Consider the following 21,912-nt stretch of genomic DNA (forward strand, 5'->3'; position numbering starts at 1 on the left):
GGCATAATGCTCGCCACTAAAAGAAGTTAGGCCAAGAGTTTCAGTTGCTCATCAAAAGCAGGCAAGATCCTGCGTCTGTCTTATCGCTTCATAATCATCAGTGCTTCCACTTTCCAAAGTCAGCCCTCCTGAAATCAACACTAAAAACTCCTGGAATTTACAAGAATATCCTGGAATTTTTCAAACAGGCTACACAAACATGATTAATTGTGAGCTGGGGGAGGGGGTCAATGCATAATACTCAGTGATATGTGAGTGATACATTACAGTCCTATTAATTTTCAAGATTGAAGGGGGGGGGGGGCAATCCCCCAGAAAAAAAGATTGAGGGGCATGCCTCTCCCCCACTTTTTACAGTATATCCCATTTGTACTCCCCCCCCCCCTCAGAAGTACATTTACCAATTTTCTGTGGCAAAGTCGAATTGGTGTAACATACGTGTAAATTCTATTCATTCTGTCTGTGCCACATTCTCTCTCCCTCTCTTCCATCTTTTTCCTCTCTTTCTAAGTCTCTCTCTTTTAGACACATTTATATCTTAGTGCATTTTTTTTCTTAGTCTCAGCATAACACACAATCTCTACGAATGTATATGCTGTTATTTTTGCGTAGATAATTTCGCTGACAAGGTTATAGACACTTTTGCGAGACGTTTTTGCGAATTGACACCGATGCTTATGTTAATGCACTATTCACACGGCGCATGGAGACATTTTCGCATGTTGTTAAATTAGCAATTCAACCGAGACTCGCGAAATTCGCGAAAATTTAACCCTTGCAAAAATAACAGCTTATATACAGTATCTCTCTCACACATAAGTTTAATTTTCCGTAAAAAATCTCAATGTCAACTTCACATTGTGGGTTGAGCAAGGAGGCTATAGGCTACAGTATGACTGTTCTATACACCTTTCAAGTAATGAATATCTGACGCTCGACCCTCAAATCGATCTGCTTGAATGAATGAACACAGGAAGAATCATTTTGAATTCATGTTGACAATGAAAAAAAATCACGTTTAATTTGAGAAGACAAAAAGTAATTATGCTGATTTCAGGAGTGACATTGCAAGACGAGATGGCATTTTGCATGAGACGGTGCATCGAATTCACCCCGATAACTTCGAAACTCGTTCTTTCTACCGAAGTTCCTTCGCCGATACTCAATTCTTCCCCTGCATATGCGCTGTTTGAGCGTCTCCATCATACCAAGGAGGTATGAACATACCTCCTTGATCATACCATATACCACTGACCGATTCTGTGACGCGCTATGTGTATTTTTGGCATGGGCGCAGCCATAGTGGGTGTATCAGCCGACCCCCCCTCCGCACTCCCCCACCCCTCTCTCTACATTAGCACGCGCGCAGAATGAAAAACTGCTTTAGCCAATAGGCGTCTCGTACTGAGTGCGCGAATGCTTGCTTAGTGCGCGAACCTTTGTTACAAGTGCGTGTAAACATGTTGCCCCCTGGGTGGGGGAGAGCAGGGGGGGGGGGGTCGGCTGATACACCCACTATGGCTGCGCCCTGTGCCGTAAAATGTCTGCTGCCCTCAACGAACCCGAATCGGTCAATACCACCCGTGTTACCCGTGTGTGCGCGATTGATGAGGAAGTGGGGGTGGGGTGCGCGATATGACGCGTTCATGAACAATCGCAAAATGAGAGAGTGGTTGGATCCACATAGCGTGCACTCCATATAAGGAAAAATTGCCCTATCAAAATGGCGGTGGTAGCAAGTTTTGGTGGCTGCGTATTTCCTGGGTGAACACGCATTCCACTATGTTTTAGTTCGGTGGTCAATACTGGGGAAAATCTCTTTGGTCGTATTAGAAGTCTGCATGTGCCAAGACTAATACACGCACCACCCTCTTGGGAATGTAAAAACGTCTCGCGGGGAGATGGAAAAATGTTCAGTCTTGCCGAGAAATATAAAAATGCTGCCGGGAAATGTAAAAATCATGTATTACGAATACACGTAGATGATGAATATTCATGATGAAGCGGGACGGGAGCCCAAATAGTGCTTACCGCCGAAGTTGTGCATAATGGTAGTCTTGGTGCAGACTCCTCTACGACAAACAAGGGTTTGTGCCTGCAAACTGCTGTGCCGTGCGCCTGCTAACTACAATACACAACCAGAACCAGATGACTTCCGCGCTTGCCGATGTAAACAATGAAGTCGAGTCGTGAGCAGCCAGCCGAGCGAGCACAGCGAGTAGATAGCAAAACAGGTTATGTGTAACCTCTTTGGTAGATAGCGTGCATGCACTAGCACTGCTGTCAAAGAGCTCCTTTGCTGCTGTCTTGTTATTGTGAAACAATATAAATAATATTATCTCCCTATTTGCGAAGCAAGAAGTGGTTACAAATATGAGTGTTATCTTTAAAGCCAACGCAGTTTTTTGCTTGACTTCCAGACCTCGGTTACTTCTAGCTCAAGGTAACTTAACGTATTTGCTTCGGGCAAGTCGTGATTTTTCTTCTTGTGCGCAAGGAGCAGTATTCCGGCATGGCTCGTCGTCAGTATCGTCGAAGACTTGCAGCGAAGGGGCAAGAAGAGTCCAAGGGCCTAGAATATCTAGCCTTCCCTTTACTCGTAGACGTGGAATGACTACTGTGTTGTCAGCGTACGGTCATAATGGAAACAAGAACCTCGAGGATCGAGAAAACCAACCGCCTTTCATAGACTTCCGGAAATCAGATGTTATCTTCAGTCAGAAGTCACTTTCAGAACTGGCAAGGAGTTTTCTCGTTCTACAGTTTTGCAGCTTTGATGTCTTTGTCAACAATAGCTTAAAGGTAGGAAGAGACTATTAGGAAGAGACTGGCTACAAACATGCAATCTGACATTGTATTAATCTAGAACAGATCGAGTCTAAGAGAAGGAGTGTTGAACAGTGCTGAACTAGATGGGTGATATAGTTGTTCTGAAGGTTTGTTAATCTGAAAATGAAATTCGGTAAAATTTATTTCTGGGGGTTCGTCATAACTAGTCTAGATCTTGGTTAATCCAAAAATGAAATAAGGTTTGTTGACTAAGTTTGAAAATTTCAAGAGGTTTGTCAATTTGGTCTTAATTGGAAATGAAATAAGGTTCATGGACATTTAATATTCTGAATGGTCATTTCTGGAATATGGAAATTAAACAAGATTCATTGTTCCAAAGGTTTGTCAAGACAGCAAAATGAAATGAGGTTTAATTTGTTGATATGATGGTGCATACTAAAGAACTTTCGGAACTGCGACCAGCCACCTTATGTCATTTTCATAATAACAAACCTTTGGAATATTATTATATGAACGTTATTTTGTTTTTTAACAAACCTAGCATACAATGATAGTAGCAACAATTCGGTTTCATTTTCAGATTTGTACATAAAACCTTCAGGATATTAACAAGTACTGGTATACAGTATATCATTGCACCTTATTGTCCCCGCCGAACGAGTTCGAGCAGGGGACTATGAAACGGGCTCCGTACGTGTGTGTGTCCGTCCGTCCGTCCGTCCGTCCGTGTGTGCGTCCGTGTGTGCGTCTGTGTGTGATCAAAATCTTCAATTTGCTACTTCTCTGTCATTTATGAGCCAATTTTGATTCTGTTTGCTTTATATGATAGCACTACATGGGAGCTTTGAAACTTCTACACAGAATTTCAGTCGTGACCTTTGACCTTGACCTTTGACCTATATTGTACATTTTGCTACAAAATGCTACTCCGCCATTTCTAACCCGATTTCGATTCCGTTTGCTTTATATGATGGCACTAGGTGAGGGCTTCAAAATTTCTACACAGAATTTTGACCTTTGACTTCTTTGACCTTTGACCTTGATTTTTGACCTGTATTGTACATTTTGCTACAAAATGCTACTCCTTCGCCATTTCTAACCCGATTTCGATTCCGTTTGCTTTATGTGATGGCACTAGGTGAGGGCTTCAAAACTTCTACACAGAATTTTGACCTTTGACCTTGATTTTTTTACCTATTTTTTTTTTTTTTTTGACTCGCGACAACGCGACAACGCAGTTTTAGACAAAGTGTTGACCAATGTCGCAGAACGATACGCGGAACCCAGCACTCATTCTCCGATTGCAACGAGTGACCATCGTGTTGTGAAAGTTCGAGCAATCAACATGATCAAACCGGAAAGGGCGAAGACACACTCGTTGAGACCATTTCGCGATTCTTCCGTGAGGGAATTTGGTCGTTGGATCACTCAGTTTCAGTGACATGAACTACAACATATTCCTGACCCTGACGACATGGTAGAGTATCTGCATGGTACACTATTACAAGAGTATAAGCGATGCTTTGTGGAAATCAATATCAAGGTGAAATCTGCTGATAAACCTTGGTTCAATGACTCGATCCGTCAGATGATAGCAGATCGAAACTCCGCACATGACTGTGGCAACACTACTCTGTTTCACCAGTTACGAAACAAAGTCCAGCGCACCATCCGACAAACCAAGAAAAAGCACTATCAAAGTAAAGTCGAACATTTAAAGACAACTGAACCGGGTACGTGTAAATGGCATCGTAATGTACGTAAGGCCATTGCTAGAATTCGGGGTGCCTGTGTGGGGATCCAGCATAACTGCAGCCCAGAGCGAAGCTATCGAAAGGGTACAAAAACGCTCCCTCCGGTGTATTACGTACCCAAACACCACTTCTTACAGCCAACAGTTGAATCACTTTGACATTCCTACCTTGAAGGACAGGAGGCAGGAATTACTATGTCGCTTCGGCGCTGCCCTTCTTAAGTCTGAGCGGCACCGCAACATGCTCCCACCCACTCGTAGATCTATCTCTCGCTACAACTTGCCTCTGAGAAACGCTGAACACTTGAACTTACCTTTCTGTAGAACTCAGAGGTATAAACAGTCATCTATACCTCATCTTGCTGCATTACTCAACTCCAATCTGTAATGTTACGTGAATTTGAATGAGTCTCATACTGTTGCATATCAATATAATTCCATATCTCACACTTCTGGCAATTACAACAGAAGCTAATGATGTTTACTCTGATTTGTTATATTACGTGATCGCTGTCTGCTCGGTTTTGATGTTTATACTTGATTACTGATAACTGGATATTCATGATACCCCAAGTAATGTGTATAAAGAGTGTACTGAGTATATTGGTCATGAAGTGCTAATTATAAGCAATACACGAGGCGTGCTTCAGGTACTGTGCTACAATTTTTAATTCACTGTGCTGTTGCTCACTGGTGTTAATACTCGCTTGGCCCTCATTTGTTTTTGATATATGGAATGACCGAGATGCCCTTTTTCTTTGTTTTTTTTTTTCTTTTTTCTTAATAGAATGACCGAGATGTTTTTTTTCCCTCCCCCGGTTTCAGTTCACGTATAATAATATAATATCTAGATGAAATTGGGCTTTTTGGCTGTAATAATTTTGCTGTTGGACAGTGTAGTAGTTTTATTTGTGAATGACTCGGTTTTTTTTTATTGCTTCTTCTTTTTTTTCACCAAAAAACAAAAACAAAACAAAACACAGGTATTAGATGATAGATATGATTATATGAAGAAATGATTTAAAAATATTTTTGCAATGTATTAATTTTGTTATGTTATGGGAGTTTTGCCTGTGGTGTTCGTCAGATATCATGGCTCTAATGCATTTTAAAAAAATAAAAAAAAAAGTTTTGTGTGATTTGTAATGAATAGCGCCCCCATAGGGAAAGTCCGAGGAAGGGATCATCTGGAGTTTGAGTTGTTTTATCTGATACAAATGTATGTATAGCAAACTATGACAGTGATATGTGAAATACATTTATGAAATATGAAATTGCACAGGGAAATTATGATTTTAATGTATTTGGTATTTAATATGCATTTTTTGTGTGTTGGGTTTCGGTGGCGCCGTCTGTGGATGACCTTGAGGAGGTGTGTAGGGTTATTCAGCTTTTGAGTTGCATGGTTGGTTGCATAAATAACAGTGTTTAAATAGTGAGGTTTTGAAGGACTGAAATAGTTGGATGTTTTTAAAGTCAACGTGGTTAAGGGAAGACATTCGTATGTGTGATATGATGTAATATGAAGTATTTGTTGGTTTATTTTACTTTTTTGTTGTTTTATGGTATGATTTTGTATGCATTTGTGATGTCATCTGTCATATTTTATGCCACCTCAATCGGTTATTTTCCCCTTTCATTAACCATGGGAAACACATCCTCACATTTTAAATGGTATTGAAATTTTGATATGTCAACCGGCAATAATTTTTAGGTTTCCCTTTTTAATTCTATATCAAAATTTCGTCTCCTTTTTTCCATTATTTGAATATATTTCCCTTTTCTATCCTTTTCTTTAAATAATTAATTTACGGATTTTGTATGATAACTAATATGTATTTCCGTTTGATGTTGTGTCGATATCACAATCTTTATTTGTAGTTCTCATGCTTCAATGCATTGAAATTTTTCACCCACTTTAACATTTTACTTCCTTGCCCGCTCGTCTCCATCTTGCCATATTTGTTATTCTCTTTACAAGTACATACTGTATCTCTTTACCTGTTGTGCAATACTCTCACCTATCCCATTTTCTGATGCCCCGGTCTGATGTGTATTATGTCTTTTTTTTTTCTTTTTTTTTTAAACATATTTCACGCATGCTTATCCTATCAATGTCATTCCATTTTTTTTTTAATGATTCTAATGTAAAGCAACCGTATCAGCCTTCGAGCTGCTGGATTGTTTTTTATTTTTTTTATACTTGCACAATAAACCATATTGAATTGAATTGAATTGAATTGAATATATTGTACATTTTGCTACAAAATGCTACTCCTTCGCCATTTCTAACCCGATTTTGATTCCGTTTGCTTTATGTGATGGCACTAGGTGAGGGCTTCAAAACTTCTACACAGAATTTTGACCTTTGACTTCTTTGACCTTTGACCTTGATTTTTTACCGATATTGTACATTTTGTTACTAAATGCTACTTCTGGCGGGGACATATTTTACGCACCGCGTAATTTCTACTTTTCCTTGTTTCATTTTCATATTAATGAACCTATGTAATAACAAACTGTATACCAATAAAGTCCATTGTACAGGGGCAGATCCAGGAATTCTGTAAGGGGGGGGGGGGTGTAACTAATATTTCTGGTGCCATTTCCAGGTTTCATTTCATTTTGTTGTCCCCGCCGAACGAGTTCGAGCAGGGGACTATGAAACGGGCTCCGTACGTGTGTGTGTCTGTGCGTCCGTCCGTGCGTCCGTCCGTGTGTGATCAAAATGTTAAATTTGCTACTTCTCTGTCATTTATGAGCCAATTTTGATTCTGTTTGCTTTATATGATAGCACTACATGGGAGCTTTGAAACTTCTACACAGAATTTCAGTTGTGACCTTTGACCTTGACCGTTGACCTATATTGTACATTTTGCTACAAAATGCTACTCCTTCGCCATTTCTAACCTGATTTCGATTCCGTTTGCTTTATGTGATGGCACTAGGTGAGGGCTTCAAAACTTCTACACAGAATTTTGACCTTTGACTTCTTTGACCTTGACCTTTGACCTATATTGTACATTTTGCTACAAAATGCTACTCCTTCGCCATTTCTAACCCGATTTTGATTCTGTTTGCTTTATGTGATGGCACTAGGTGAGGGCTTCAAAACTTCTACACAGAATTTTGACCTTTGCCTTCTTTGACCTTTGACCTTGATTTTTGACCTATATTGTACATTTTGCTACAAAATGCTACTCCTTCGCCATTTCTAACCCGATTTTGATTCCATTTGCTTTATGTGATGGCACTAGGTGAGGGCTTCAAAACTTCTACACAGAATTTTGACTTTTGCCTTCTTTGACCTTTGACCTTGATTTTTGACCTGTATTGTACATTGGCTACAAAATGCTACTCCTTCGCCATTTCTAACCCGATTTCAATTCCGTTTGCTTTATGTGATGGCACTAGGTGAGGGCTTCAAAACTTATACACAGAATTTTGACCTTTGCCTTCTTTGACCTTTGAGTTTGATTTTTTGACCTGTATTGTACATTGGCTACAAAATGCTACTCCTTCGCCATTTCTAACCCGATTTCGATTCCGTTTGCTTTATGTGATGGCACTAGGTGAGGGCTTCAAAACTTTTACACAGAATTTTGACCTCTGACTTCTTTGACCTTGATTTTTTACCTATATTGCACATTTTCCTACAAAATGCTACTTCCGGCGGGGACATATATTACGCACCACGTAATTTCTACTTTTCCTTGTTCTTTTTATTTCTTTTGTTTTTTAACAAAAAATAAAGTGGGGGGGGGGCGTGCGCCGGCTGCACCCCCTCTGGATCCGCCACTGATTGTATGTGCCTGGACTGATGGGATTTCTCTCTAGCTTTGTTTTTCTTCTTTTTTTAATATTTTGTCTGCTGCACACTTTTGGTGGAATATCTAGAAATATGTAAATCGAGTCTATAGCTCGGGGAGACCAAGTGGAGGAAGGATGTGGGAGAGGTATTTCCCTCTCCCAGATGAGGGAGTTTTTGCACTTTCATGATTGCAATTCACTGATCTTCTGTACATTTTTGGGGGAATATATTTTGAAAATTGTCAATCCTTAAAATGTAGCCATATAATAGTCAATGCAGGGAAGGGGGTCGATCGGGGGAGAGAGGATATCCCCTAACACCTCTCATACAAGGGAGCTTTTACTTTTATAGAAGTGAAATTAAAATATCTTTTGTATTCACATTTCTGATAGAATATTTACATCGAAAACACACACACAATTTATTGTATCATTACCATCACTATTCTCATTTTATAATGTGTATTATGTTGCAGCTCATGAACTTGGGCATGGCTGTATTGGGAGAGCGATTCTTCACTGCCATCATGAGGGCGTCCTTCTACGGCCAGTTTGCTGCCAGTCCAGAGTCCGTCCACCAGGTTGCACACAAGTTCATAGAGGCGTCTATCATGCCAATGCTGGCCACCACAGCTGAGGAGGAAGTCGGGGACTGCTCAGACCAGTAAGTGTCATCACCTTGATAGATGGAAAGCATGTGCAAAGGTCGGGGATCGGTGAAAGATAAAGCTGCATGATTCATTGGAGCAGTTAACAACAATTGCAGTAATGACAAGAATGGAGCTTTTCACGTAAGCAGCAGGAGATGAAACTTTGCTGTGTGTTGCCATAGAAACTGCCAGTAGCTGTTGCTAGCAGTTGCATCATCTCACCGTGAAATAGGGTCGTATTGGTTGGAGCATTAAATGCAAAATTTGCTGTGACTCTTATGTGAGGAAAATGAAATGTAGGCCTACAGGCAAACAGAGGCAACAAGTTATAAAAAATGGATTTCAGTGAAGACAGACAAATGGGACACAGTTTTTTTTTAATGCCTCTGCCATGCTAGAAATGTCGCTGGAGGCATTATGTTTTTGGGTTTTCCGTCCGTCCTTCCGTCCGTAATCAATTTTGTGGACAGCGTAACTAAAAAAAAAACGTTTGAGGTATCCTAATGAAACTTGGCATGTATATGTATGAGTGGGCGAAGTTGTGCCTATCAACTTTTGGGTGCCATGCTCAAGGTCAAAGGTCAAATGCCTAAAATTGCATGATTTCCCCCATATCTATGCAATGCCTGAAGTTAATTTCTTTAAACTTAGTGTATACATGTACTAACAAATAAAGATTCTCCAGAGAGAGTTTTGGGTCATAAGGTCAAAGGTCAAGTGAAAGTGTTAAAATTTCACTTTTTTCTCCATATCTTGCAAGTGGTTCAAGGTATCTTCATAAAACTTCTGCATGAAAATATGCATGCACTGACTGGCAGTGATTATCTAGGGAATTTAGGGTCATGGATCAAAGGCCAGTTGTCAAAGGTCAAGGTCAACTCCTCAAAATGTCCTTATTTCCCTCATATGATACAATGCCTGCAGGATTTTTCTTGAAACTTAATATATAATACCATTGCCCAATAGAGATTCTCTGGGAAGTTTCTTGCCAAAAGTTCAAAGCTCAAGTGAAAGTGCTGTATTTCACGAACTTCCTCCATATCTCAAAAGTGACTCAAGGTATCATCATGAAACTTAGTAGGGCCTACATACAATATTATATGTTTATGCATGTTCTACCTGACAGTGATTCTCTTGGTAATTTTCGGGTCATAGGTTTAAAGGTCAAGGGGCAAAGGCTAGGCTAAAATGCAAAAATTGTAATATTTGATACTGAATTTTCACTTTTTCTCCATACCTTGAAAATTGCTCAATGCATAAACTTATAAAAAGTCAAGTAAAAATCCTCAAATCCCCAAATACATGAACCTGAAATCTTGGACAATATAGCAAATCTGTTGTTCAAGGAAGGTGAACATTCAACACATTTGTGACAAACCTGACATTGTACTATAGACCTACACCTGTATTAGGAAAACCATGCATTATGGCGGAGGCATATATCAGTCGCCTTAGTGACATTTCTAGTTTTTTTGTTTTTTTTTATACCCCCACCAACACAAAGTGGGTAGGAATCACTTGAGGTCGGGTGGCCGGTCAGCCGGTCGGCTGGTCGGTCGGTAAGTTGGTTAGTCGGTTGGTCAGTTGGTCGGGCAGTGGGGCAGTTGGTCCACTGCAAAATCTTGTGGATGGAACTACTCTCTCATTTTTTGAGCAATTGACCCCAAAATTGGCATGTGTGACAGCTATCAAAGGTAGATGTGCAAGACACCTTTTTTGTTAGTATTGCATAATGTGTTGCATATCTTCATAAAAACTTGTGGATAGAACTACTCTCATTTTTTTAGCAATTAACCCCAAATTTGGCATGTGTGACTGTTATCAAAGGAAGATGTTCAGAACACCTTTTTGTGTTAGTATTGCATAATGTGTTGCCATGGCAACAGCAAATTTTCAAAAAATCTTACAAAATGTGGATCAACCTACTCTCAGTTTTATAGCAAATCAGTTGAAATTTGGTATCAGTATAATGTGTACTTATGCAAGACACCTTTTTTTTTTAGTGTGTGAATGAATCTGTTGCCATGGCAACAGTGCTCAGTTGTTGTTTTTTTTTGTACCAATAATACAAACATATGTGGATTGACCTTAGTCCCTGAGTTCTTGAGTATTTGACTTGATTTGTGGCACATGTGACCACTACAGTATGTAGATGTGCAGAACATATCTTCTGTAGATGTTGAAGAATGCATTGCCATGGTAACAGCATTTATCCACTAAAAAACATGCAAAAATATTGTGGAGCCAGCTTACTCCCTCAGTCTTTGAGCATAGCTTGAAATGTGGAACATGTGACCACTGTGGTACGTAAATGTTCATCTTTGGCCAAAAAATATTTTTTGATATTGTGTAAGAGCTACATTTCAGTAACCTATTCCACCAAGAATCAGAAAAAAAAAAGTTCAATATTTGCAAAGAAAATACATTTAAAGTTATAAACATACCACTAAAGCCAATGGGTCTGAAAAGAAGTCCTATAACTTTGCTATTGTTCCCAGGCTGCCTAATCTCTTGCTGGTTCCTTAATCCCTTGCTGGTTCCTGAGAACAAAAGAAAGTTGATAGTCTTTCCTTTCAGACTCACTGATTTAGTTCTTATTTTCTATTTCAAAATATACTTTTTCTTCATTTGTATGTAAATTTTTTCCTGATTGTTGGTGCAACAGATTACTAAAATGCATCTCTTTCACATATCAAAAAATATTTTTTGACCAAAGATACACTTTAATCTTTCATCATTGTTAAGCAATGCATTGCCATGATAACAGTGCTCATACAGTGTATTTTGAATGAAAATTATACAAAAATACTGTGGATTTAGTTAACTCCCTCAGTCTTTGAGCACTTGGCTAGAAATTTGGCATGTGTGACTGCTATAGTATGTAGATGTGCAAATTTAATCTTTCGTCATTGGTGATTAATGCGTTGCCATGGTAACAGCACTTTTTCTCTGAAAAGCATACAAGTATAGTGGATTCAGCTAACTCCCTCAGTCTTTGAGCATAGCTTGAAATGTGATATAATACATGACCACTGTGGTATGTAGTTGGGTAAACTTAATATTTTGTCATTGTTGAACAATGCGTTGCCATGGTAAAAGCATTTTTTTCACTAAAAAGCATACAAAAATTTATATTGTGAATTCAGCTAACTCCCTCAGTGAGTATAAAGCTAGAAATTCAAATGGTACAAGAACATGTGACTGCTGTGATACATAGATGTGCAAACTTAATCTTTCATCATTCTTGAACAATGTGTTGCCATTGTAACAGCATATTTTGAATGAAAATCATACAAAAATAGTGAGTTTGGATTTAGTTAACTCCCTGAGTCTTTGAGCATTTAGCTTGAAATTTGGCACTTGTGACTGCTATAGTACACTGTACATGTGCAAACTTGATATTTTGTCATTGTTGAACAATGTGTTACTATGGTAACAACATTTTTTTTCACTAGAAATCATGCAAAAATATTGTGGATTCGGCTTACTCCCTCAGTCTTTGAGCATTTAGCATGAAATTTGACACGTTTGACCGCTATGGTGCTTAGATGTGCAAACTTAATCTGTTTGAACAATTGTTGAACAATGCATTACCATGGTGACAGCACATTTTCAATGAAAAATCATACTAAAACACCTATAGATGGATTTATGAACTCCCTGAGTCTTTGAGCATTTTTCTTGAAATTTGGCACATGCAACCGCTATATCATGTGCAAATTCATTCTTCAATCATTGTTGAACAATGTATTGCCATAGTAACAGCATTATGTATTTTAAATGAAAATCATACAAAAATACTGTGGATCCAAGTTAACCCCTAAGTCTTCAAGCATTTGGCTTGAAATTTGGCATGTGTGACTGCTATAGTACAAAGATGTGCAAACTTCATCTTTCGTCATTGTTGAACAATGTGTTGCCATGGTAACAGTATATTTAGAATGAAAATCATACAAAAATTGGAGTCAGCTAACTCTTTCAGTTTTTGAGCATTTGGCTTCAAATTTGGTACATGTTACCACTATGTTACCTAGATCTATGTGCAGAATTTATCTTTCATCATTGTTGAAAAATGCTTTGCCATGGTAACAGCATATTTTGAAGGAAAATCACAATAATGTGAATTCACCAAACTCCCTCAGCTTTTGAGCATTTGACTTGAAATTTGGCACATGTGACGGCTATGATAGATATTTTTTGTTGATGTCAAACATTGTGTTGCCATGGAGACAACATTTTTAATGAAAATCATAGAAATTGTCAATTTATTCATCTTACTCAGGTTTTGAGCACTTGACTTGAGATACATTGTATGGCACATGTGACTATCAGTGAGCAAAATGTACATTTATTCAATGTTGAACAATACATTACCATGGTAACAATGTTTTGTTTTTCAATAAAAGGCATACAAAGTAATTGCTGGTTGAGCTAACTCCTTCAGTGTTAGGTAGCCCTGGGTATTAATCACATTGAGTGATATTTCTAGTTTAAATACCTAAGACATAATGTCACTGTCAGATGTGTTGTGATAGTGCTATACTTTTCATAATGTTATTGATATGGAGATGAATCATGAGTTTTATCTCATTTTATCAAGCTGATTATTAAACTAATTTTAAATTGTTAAGACTTATACTCTTTGAAGCTGTGACAATCTCTAGAATTATAGGAAATATTGCATTTGGTACCTTGATTCATGTTATCTGTTCAGCAAAAGTAAAGAAAAACATATACCCTTCAGAAATATTTGTATTGTGGGTTGAATGTTTCAAATTGTTCCAAATATGTGAAAAAATATAATTTGCCAGGCTGAAAAGGAAGCATGAATATATTCATTCAAAAGACCACATTCTACCATACTGTTATTTATGCATTCTCACCATTGATAAATCTAGATACCCAACATGGATACAGTGAATTTATATTGCCATGTATAATATTACATTACTCTGAGATTTTTATATTATTCTCTCCTGCCTAGGATAAGGGAAGACGTTTATGATGGAAATGTTAACACAATGCTGCTGTGTCTTGACATGCAAGCTGAAGTAGGCATACCGGGTCGGCCCCTACTTTCTCAGCTGAAAGCGACCTCATACGTTAAACCTTCTGTGTTGGTAAGTTGTGAATTCTTTGCATTACCTTTGACAATGTTGCCCAAAACATATAGAGCCATTAAATTCATCAGTGTTTAGTAATTAGCCATCCAAACTTGAGAGTGATGCATAGAAATGATACAGTTATGTACAACAGTGCCACAGTCCCATGTGTGGACTGATGGGGTACTATTTAGTTTTCAAATACAGTGCAACTTCAGTTATCTGGACGCGTTGGGACTGGTGGTCATCCAAGATAGGTGAGATATGCCTAGGTACAAAGCTTTGCATGGAAGATGTGCTGTGGGTATACATTAGGCACTCTTTTTTCTTGTGGCCCATTTGGGTCACTGAAAGATAGTTGAATTTGAAATTTTGTGACCCATATTAACATGTACTGGCCTGAAATAAAAGAAATATATTATACAAATTTATTTTGAATTACAACTGTCTGATCAGGCCAACCATAAGATAGCCTTTCTATAAATTTTCAGTGAGTCAGAGCTACATTGTACCGATAATGTTGAGCCTTGCACTAGGCCCGGTTTCTCACTGAAAATAATGCAGACAATCATGTACCAGTGCCTGCAGGGATAATAAAGAGATATGGGACAGTGGTGACTGGATAACTAAAATGGGACTGTATTATGTAAGCCCTAATCAGTCATCACTAGTTTGAGGATGCCACTGTAGATTGGTGATGAAAGCAAGTCAGACGATGCATTGGTCAGTGAATAAAGGACACAAACACTCCGAATTGAAATTGCAGATCTTGTGGGATTGTGATAGGATTAAAGGGAATATTACAGCGAGAAAGACATTTGTGTGAGCCTTCCCTCTTTCTTCCCCACACATGAAAATTCTTGAAAATTAGTGTATGCATGTACTACCAAATAAAGATTCTCTGGAGAGAGTTTTATGGGTCATCAGGTCAAAGTTCAAAGGTCAAGTGAAAATTTTGAAATTTCATTTTTTCTCCATATTTTGTAAATGGATCAAGGTATCTTCATGGAACTTGGTACATATGCATGTACTGACTGGAAGTGATCATCTAGGCAATTTAGGGGTCACGGGTCAAAGGTCAGGGGTCAAAGGTCAAGGTTAACTGGTCAAAGGTCAAGCGGAAGAGCTAAAGTACACTTCTTCCGCCATATCTCCTAAGTGACTCAAGGTATCATCATATGAAACTTAGTACGCATGCACTGTATTTATGGATGCTCTAACTGACAGTGATTCTGTTGGGAATTTTGTGGTCATGCATCGAAGGTCAAGGGACAAAGGCCAGGCTAAAGTGCAAAAATGTTACTATTTATTCTGAAATTGCACTTTTTCTCCATACCTTGAAAATTACTCATGATGCATAAACTTATAAATGGGTCAAATGTCAAGTAAAAATCCTCAAATCCCCAAATACATATACTGTACCTGCACTCATAGACAATATAACAAACCTAGTTCAAGGAAAGTGAACAGTCAACGCATTTGTGACAAACCTGTCATTTTGATATTTTGCCAATTATGTGAAACTGTCCATCACACATTGTCAAAACATTGTACTAAAGACCTATTAGGAGAATGCATTATGCCAGTAGCGACATTTCTAGTTTCATTTGTGCAATGGACAGAATAACATTAGGTGAAAGATGAAATTATTGATCCATCAAAGTTGTGCCTTGTAATGGATGGATCATTTCACCTTTTACCTCATTAGATATTCTCTCTATTGCACTCATAAGCTTTCATTATTTGCATAATATTGATAACATTCATTCAACATGCCTTCATTCTCAAAGCTCCTATTCTGTGGATCCAAAATGACAGATTTGTGTTTTCTTATCACATGCCTGTTTTTAATTTGTTCAATTCCAGGCTAAAATTTCAGAGGTGTTGAGGAGCCTGGACCACAATTACCTGACTGATAATCCGGTTGGTCTTGCCAATTTTAGAAGTGGCCTGGATGGGCAATTGGAGGCAAGTTATGTAATGTTAAGCATACATGATATTTTTCATTATAAAATGGGTTCAAGAATGTAGCCAATAGGAAGCGCTGAAATGAGTCACGTGTGCTTTGGTTATTCTAGTCCCATCGCACTGCGTGTTAAATCCTATTGCCGATCATCTGTGTGCGCGGCAGCTCCTTTGAATTGCATGCATACATACAGTACGCGCTGTGAATCCTATAAACAACTTCTAGTTCCGGCTGCCGGCCAGCCGGCCTTTCTTCCCTTGTGCATAACATGAGATTGTGTGGCGTACGTATACTCTTATATACAGGTACGTACACTTTGAACAGTACAGTAGACCAAGCGTTGTGGGACATGGAGTCACTTTGAAGGGCAAATCCAACGATTTAGCAGGTTAATTCTCACGCCGTTTTCAGAGTATGTTGTCTAGTAGGCCTATATGAGGAGTCTATATCAAGTCTTTAAGGTAAAGGGTGCATATTTTATGTAAAATAAGTAAGTTTTCATGCAGGAACTTAAGTGTCCGGAAACCCAAGCCCCCATCATACTTATACCGTATGTGCGGGATTTCCGAGTGCGAAGTGCGTAAATGTTTGGGACGAACATCTTCGGACGTCTTGACCCACAAAGGTACGTGAAAAACGCTGGAAAATGCTGTTAGTTTTCGAATTTTCGACCCATTTTATAAAACAATGATGCACAGGATTATTTCGTGGCGTTAGTGGAGGCGTAGCTCACTCTCGGGTATTTACAATGTAGTGCAACATGCACTCAGCTTCGCCTCGTGCATGTTTCACAATTGTAAATACCCTCGAGTGCACTATACGCCTCCACTAACGCACTCTATCCTGTGCATCATTTGTATAATACCGCTGAATGCAAGACTGTCGATTGTGTTATTGCAGAGTGTAAGTTGGTGAGCAAAAAATTTACATGTTTATATATGCCTGTGTGTATGGATGCAACTAATAAGCTAACTAATGAATGTAGTGTATAGATCCTATAAAAAAATGTATATTTAGCTAGTAAAAACACTTAGGAAACCATTAACACAGGAATGCAGTGTGTATTTTACATAAATATATGTGACTGTGCATCACTAAACCAACCAAAAGTAGCACACCTTGATTTTACGTGAAGACTCTAAATAGGTGACGTTGGTCCACCCAGTCAATATTCAGTTTTTGATATTTTTCTGAAAGAATAATTCTTCGCCTACATAATTCTAAAGTTTGGGATCATAAAACAATTGGGAAGTTGTGTTTTTGCAGTTTTTATAGAACACTTTTTGTAGAATAGAATAGAATATTGTGATTTAGCATGTCTCAGAGGCCCCTTTTCATTTCTAAAAGATCCTTTACACACCCTTCACTATCAGTGCTGATCACTCTTAAAAGGATTTATATCCTAACTGCATTTAAAATTGGTATCAGTCAGGAATAGAATAGGATTAATTAGTGAGTAAAATTTCAGCTTAGATTTATAATACCTTTATTGTGGTTGCCACAGAGTTTTTCATTCTTTTTTTTTTGTCCCATTCATTGCACAGAGTGCAGATCAAGTACTTGAATAAATCCTAAATTTGAAAGCCTGAGCTTTTATCAGTAAATAGTCTTCCAGAATGTGTGCTTTCTTTATGCTATTTAGATAGGTTAGGTAAGTCCACTTGTATTGAGTTATACATCATTTTAAAGCTTAGAGTCTGCTCTTACAGAATCTGTCCTTATCTAAAAATCTCTATCTGACAACTTTTTGTTGGTTTTGTGATGCAGGGTCACATATTAAACCTGCTGGAGTGGATAGTGCATCTAATATGATGCCCTTATTAACTGTGCTCTGACATGACACGCCCCCAGGAGTGTCATCACTCTGAATGAATCTCTTTGTTACAGAATACATTTTAGTATAGAAATGTAGCCTTTACTGAAGTGTAATATTAAACCAGATTTTCCTGTAAAAGTTAGATATTCCCCAGAGATGACATTTTCTCATAGCGTGAAGTGCTGAGGGAAAGTATTGTTTCAAGGGGAGTGTATTTAGAAGTCCCAAGGGACTGCCAACTGTTATTTTAATTTGCATTTGAATAGACAAGGCAATATATGTTTTATGATATTTCCTACATAAATACATGTTAAAGCCCCATCGGCAGCCAGTCAGATTCTTGAATTGTATCAGCTTACATTGATGTCACTTCTCGCTATATAACAATTTTGATTCTTGTTGTATTAGTCATGTGATTGCTTTTTGACCAATCATGGAGCTGTATCAACTGTTTAATATTGACAAAATATTCCTGGCACATTTGTCTTTCACTGTTCAGAATGGAAAGTCTGTGCACCTGATAAGGTTCTTCTTTTTCACCTTCTCAGGCCCACAACCACAAAATTCTATTGACATTGTGAAGTAACAGTTTATTGATGGTAATGAAATGACTAAGCAGACATGTATATCTAGAGGTGCTGCTGAGTGGTAAATCCATAGATTAGAGATTAAAGTGATCCCTCTGGAAGCTGGCATGAGGTCTCGAGTGGCTTGTCCTATTTAACCCTGCTAGGAAATCAAATAAAAATGTTCGATAAATTCTGGAAGTGCCAATCCCATCCAGTTCATTGACCTGCAACATGAGTAGGAGACCATCTCAGTTATCTATGAGTGTAGTACAGTGGCGGATCCAGAGGGGGGCGCAACCGGTGCACTCCCCCCCTTAATTTTTCGTTAAAATCAAAAGAAATGAAAAGAAAAAAAGTGAAATGAAACCCGGAAGTGGCACCAGAAATATTAGTTGCGCCCCCCCCCCCTTTAAAGAATTCCTGTATCCGTCCCTGTAGTATATGACTTGTGGAAGATTTTCTAGTTGTGAAGACATAGATCTAGAAAATGGATCATAATGGAGTGATTGTGATGTTGTGTTGATAGCTTGTAATTCAGACTGTGAATGAAAAGTGTTTTTGAAAAGATGAGATGTAGATTAAGGCTTGTCGTAATCATGTTTCAGGAAATCCCAGAGCTGACAGAGAATGAAATGAACCACTTAAGACTTGCTCTTCGGCGGTTTGATGCCATCTTACAGGTAGGTGTACTTCAGCTGTTAATACATATGAGCTACATGTACCTTGAGATATTCAGATACATCTCTATGAATCCATAGCATAACCTCGGGAACCATCATCATGTTTCTGTTATGTTCAAAACATTACAGCTGCTGGTTTAGAAATAGAAAAAGTCTGATAGTTTAACCACCTTCCTACAGGCTAACATTTTTATTCTTTTTTTTTGTAATATGAACTTAGATTCAATTATTAATGAAAATTGTTACAATTGCATTTTGAATGAACATGATATGTTTCAATGCCTTTTCTCTATCATGCCTAACTGCATTTGAACTTTGAAGCCCATGTTCTCAAAGTCATGTTTATCTGGTTTCTGTTTTCTGAGAATCAATGTTCAGGGACTTTAATCAAGCTTTATCTGAGTGCAACCATGTTCTTTAGCAAATCCATAATCACAGCCTTATGGCCACATCACACATTTGAAGGTTTTGCTGTCCCAGTAATCTCTTGGCAATACTGCGCTACTTTGATAAAAAGAAGCAAGTGATATTCTTTTTTATTTTGAGATTGAGTTTTTCTCTTTCTCATTCATTTTGTTTGTTTGTTTGTGTATTTTATTTTAGTCACTGGGTTAAAAGCCCTCAATCAGCCAAGAGGCACTTTTTTTTTTCTTACAGGCTGTGAAACAAAATAGTTGACAATAAACAGAACAAATCAAAGACACAGAAACAAAACAAAATCAATTCAAACATAGAGGTTATACAAATATCAACAAAGAAAGAACTACACATTTACATAACAAAACAAAGAATAAACATACTGTGAAAAGCAAACTAAGATAAGATAACAACAATCATTTATCTTCTTCAGGTTAAATCAAACACTTCAATATTAGCTTTAGCGCACATGTATAAAAGAAGCTGCACTTGACTGAATCAAGAACATTTTTAAAGGAATTCAGACTGGCTATATTTTTTGGGGAGATCATTAGCTTATACCAGTATGAATACATCCGTGTTTCATGAAGTTTGTAATTGTTTTTTTTTTTCAGTTTGAGGATATCGTGTGAATTTCTTAGGTAATGTGCATCCTTTTTCACTGTTATTTCATCACATAGAAATGGTGGTAACTTATTATGCAGCAGCTTACAAATGAAAAGTGCAGTTTTTTCTTCAAGCAGATTTCAACTGGTTCAACTTCGGTGAGGTTGTAAAGATATTTGCTGCTGAAACAATTATCTACCAGTATGACAGCATGAAGGGCGCAGGTTTAAGGCATACTTTTTAAAACCTGTCTGCAGCAAAATAATGTCACTGGCTATTGAATTATGAAATAAAAATGGGTCAAAAGGAAGGAGTTGCACACATATATCTGAGAGAGAAACATGTTTTGCCCATCTGCTACAAAATCATCTTTTGCCACCTGCATTCTTTTGTCAAATTAGGGCAACATAGCTCTCTGATTTCCTACCAGTCAACTCCGTGTTTTAACAGTTCTTTATATCTTTACAAACTTTTGTCACAGTGCCTGGATTGGAATTATGTAACATTGAATGTACTACCATATATATCTATGTTTGTTTAGAATATAATTATGTGCGTCAATTATGTGTACACAGACTCTTCGATTCATATCTATACAATGTCACAAATGTACACACTAGTAGTTATGTACATAATATGATGTACTACAACTGTATATGCATGGTTGTTTTAATGTGTATGTACACAGGTGGACCAGATCAATGGAGAACATTCTCTATGATATAGATATAGTACATACAGGCTGACCAGATCAGTGCAGAATTTTCTAGGTTGTATACAATGTAACTACAGTACATGCATGTGACAGGAAATACATTATAGCTCACTCAATCTAGAATGATTTAACCCATTCCAGAAAATTCTAGGAAGTGCTTACACATGTACATATTTGGCTGAGTGAAACACTGTCCCTGTAGCCCAATGTGATTGGTAGTTAATTTTGGCAATGATGTTATGCACATAGTTAGGCAGTGAGTCATCCAGGACTCCTGGAAATTGGACTTGCTAGAATATTCACGTGTGTAGCTCCAGGTTGGAGAAAATTACAGAATGTACTAGAAAGGGGTGAATTGATAGTATATAAGCCGGAGAAATTCTGAGGTAGGCGGAGTACCCAACACCTCTGCTCTGAGAGTTACGTCACTTCTGGCTCTGAAGCGACTTGTTATAGTCAGTCCTGTGTTACCTGCTGACCTGTTATGTTTGTGGAGATAAGGCCTGGGAGACATTTTGCCTGCAGAGAATTAATTTGCTTACATTGGAGATAGACTCCATATTTTAGTGTCAACGGACATTGTTACGGCAAAGCTGTGACGGGCTGGATTCCTCGCTGGACATTATAAAGTGAATCATCATTCAACGCATCAACTGGACGTGGTCGTCATAACGTTTGGATTCTGCACGTTTCGCTGCGAACATTATACTGTGGACATATATCGCGGATTTTACCCCGGATTTATACTGTGGATTCATGCAACCTGTGCCTCTGGAGTTACGTCGGAGGAATCATTCATCAAGGATTATTCATTTGTGCATCGAACATCGCATTTGGACCTTTTCAATTAAAGGATTACCTGATTTCAGATACGTGTAAGTGATTCCACTACCGGAGTTTATAATTGTTTTATTTATCATTATTGTACTGATGTGAAAACCGATTATGAGTCTGTACCCACAATATCACTGTTAATAAACCGCCTGAACATTAGTTGATTGTTTCTTTTGTGCGATCATTCTCAGAGTGATTTTGGTC

At 38.1% G+C, this 21,912-nt stretch overlaps 1 protein-coding gene across 1 annotated transcript in view; it reads left to right on the forward strand.

Annotated features, from left to right (window-relative positions):
- The first annotated feature begins 2,345 nt into the window (after positions 1–2,345).
- Positions 2,346–21,912, forward strand: part of LOC140227071 (hydroxyproline dehydrogenase-like) — a 34,742-nt gene continuing 15,175 nt past the window's right edge. Inside the window, exons 1-5 of the mRNA XM_072307502.1 lie at positions 2,346–2,802; positions 8,830–9,017; positions 13,988–14,123; positions 15,972–16,073; positions 19,062–19,136. Of these exons, the coding sequence (XP_072163603.1) occupies positions 2,374–2,802; positions 8,830–9,017; positions 13,988–14,123; positions 15,972–16,073; positions 19,062–19,136 (930 nt within the window). The 5' untranslated portion in view covers positions 2,346–2,373. The remainder of the gene's footprint in view (positions 2,803–8,829; positions 9,018–13,987; positions 14,124–15,971; positions 16,074–19,061; positions 19,137–21,912) is intronic.

This window comes from Diadema setosum, chromosome 4 (assembly GCF_964275005.1).
Source record: "Diadema setosum chromosome 4, eeDiaSeto1, whole genome shotgun sequence".
In the NCBI taxonomy this organism is placed as follows: Eukaryota; Metazoa; Echinodermata; class Echinoidea; order Diadematoida; family Diadematidae; genus Diadema; species Diadema setosum.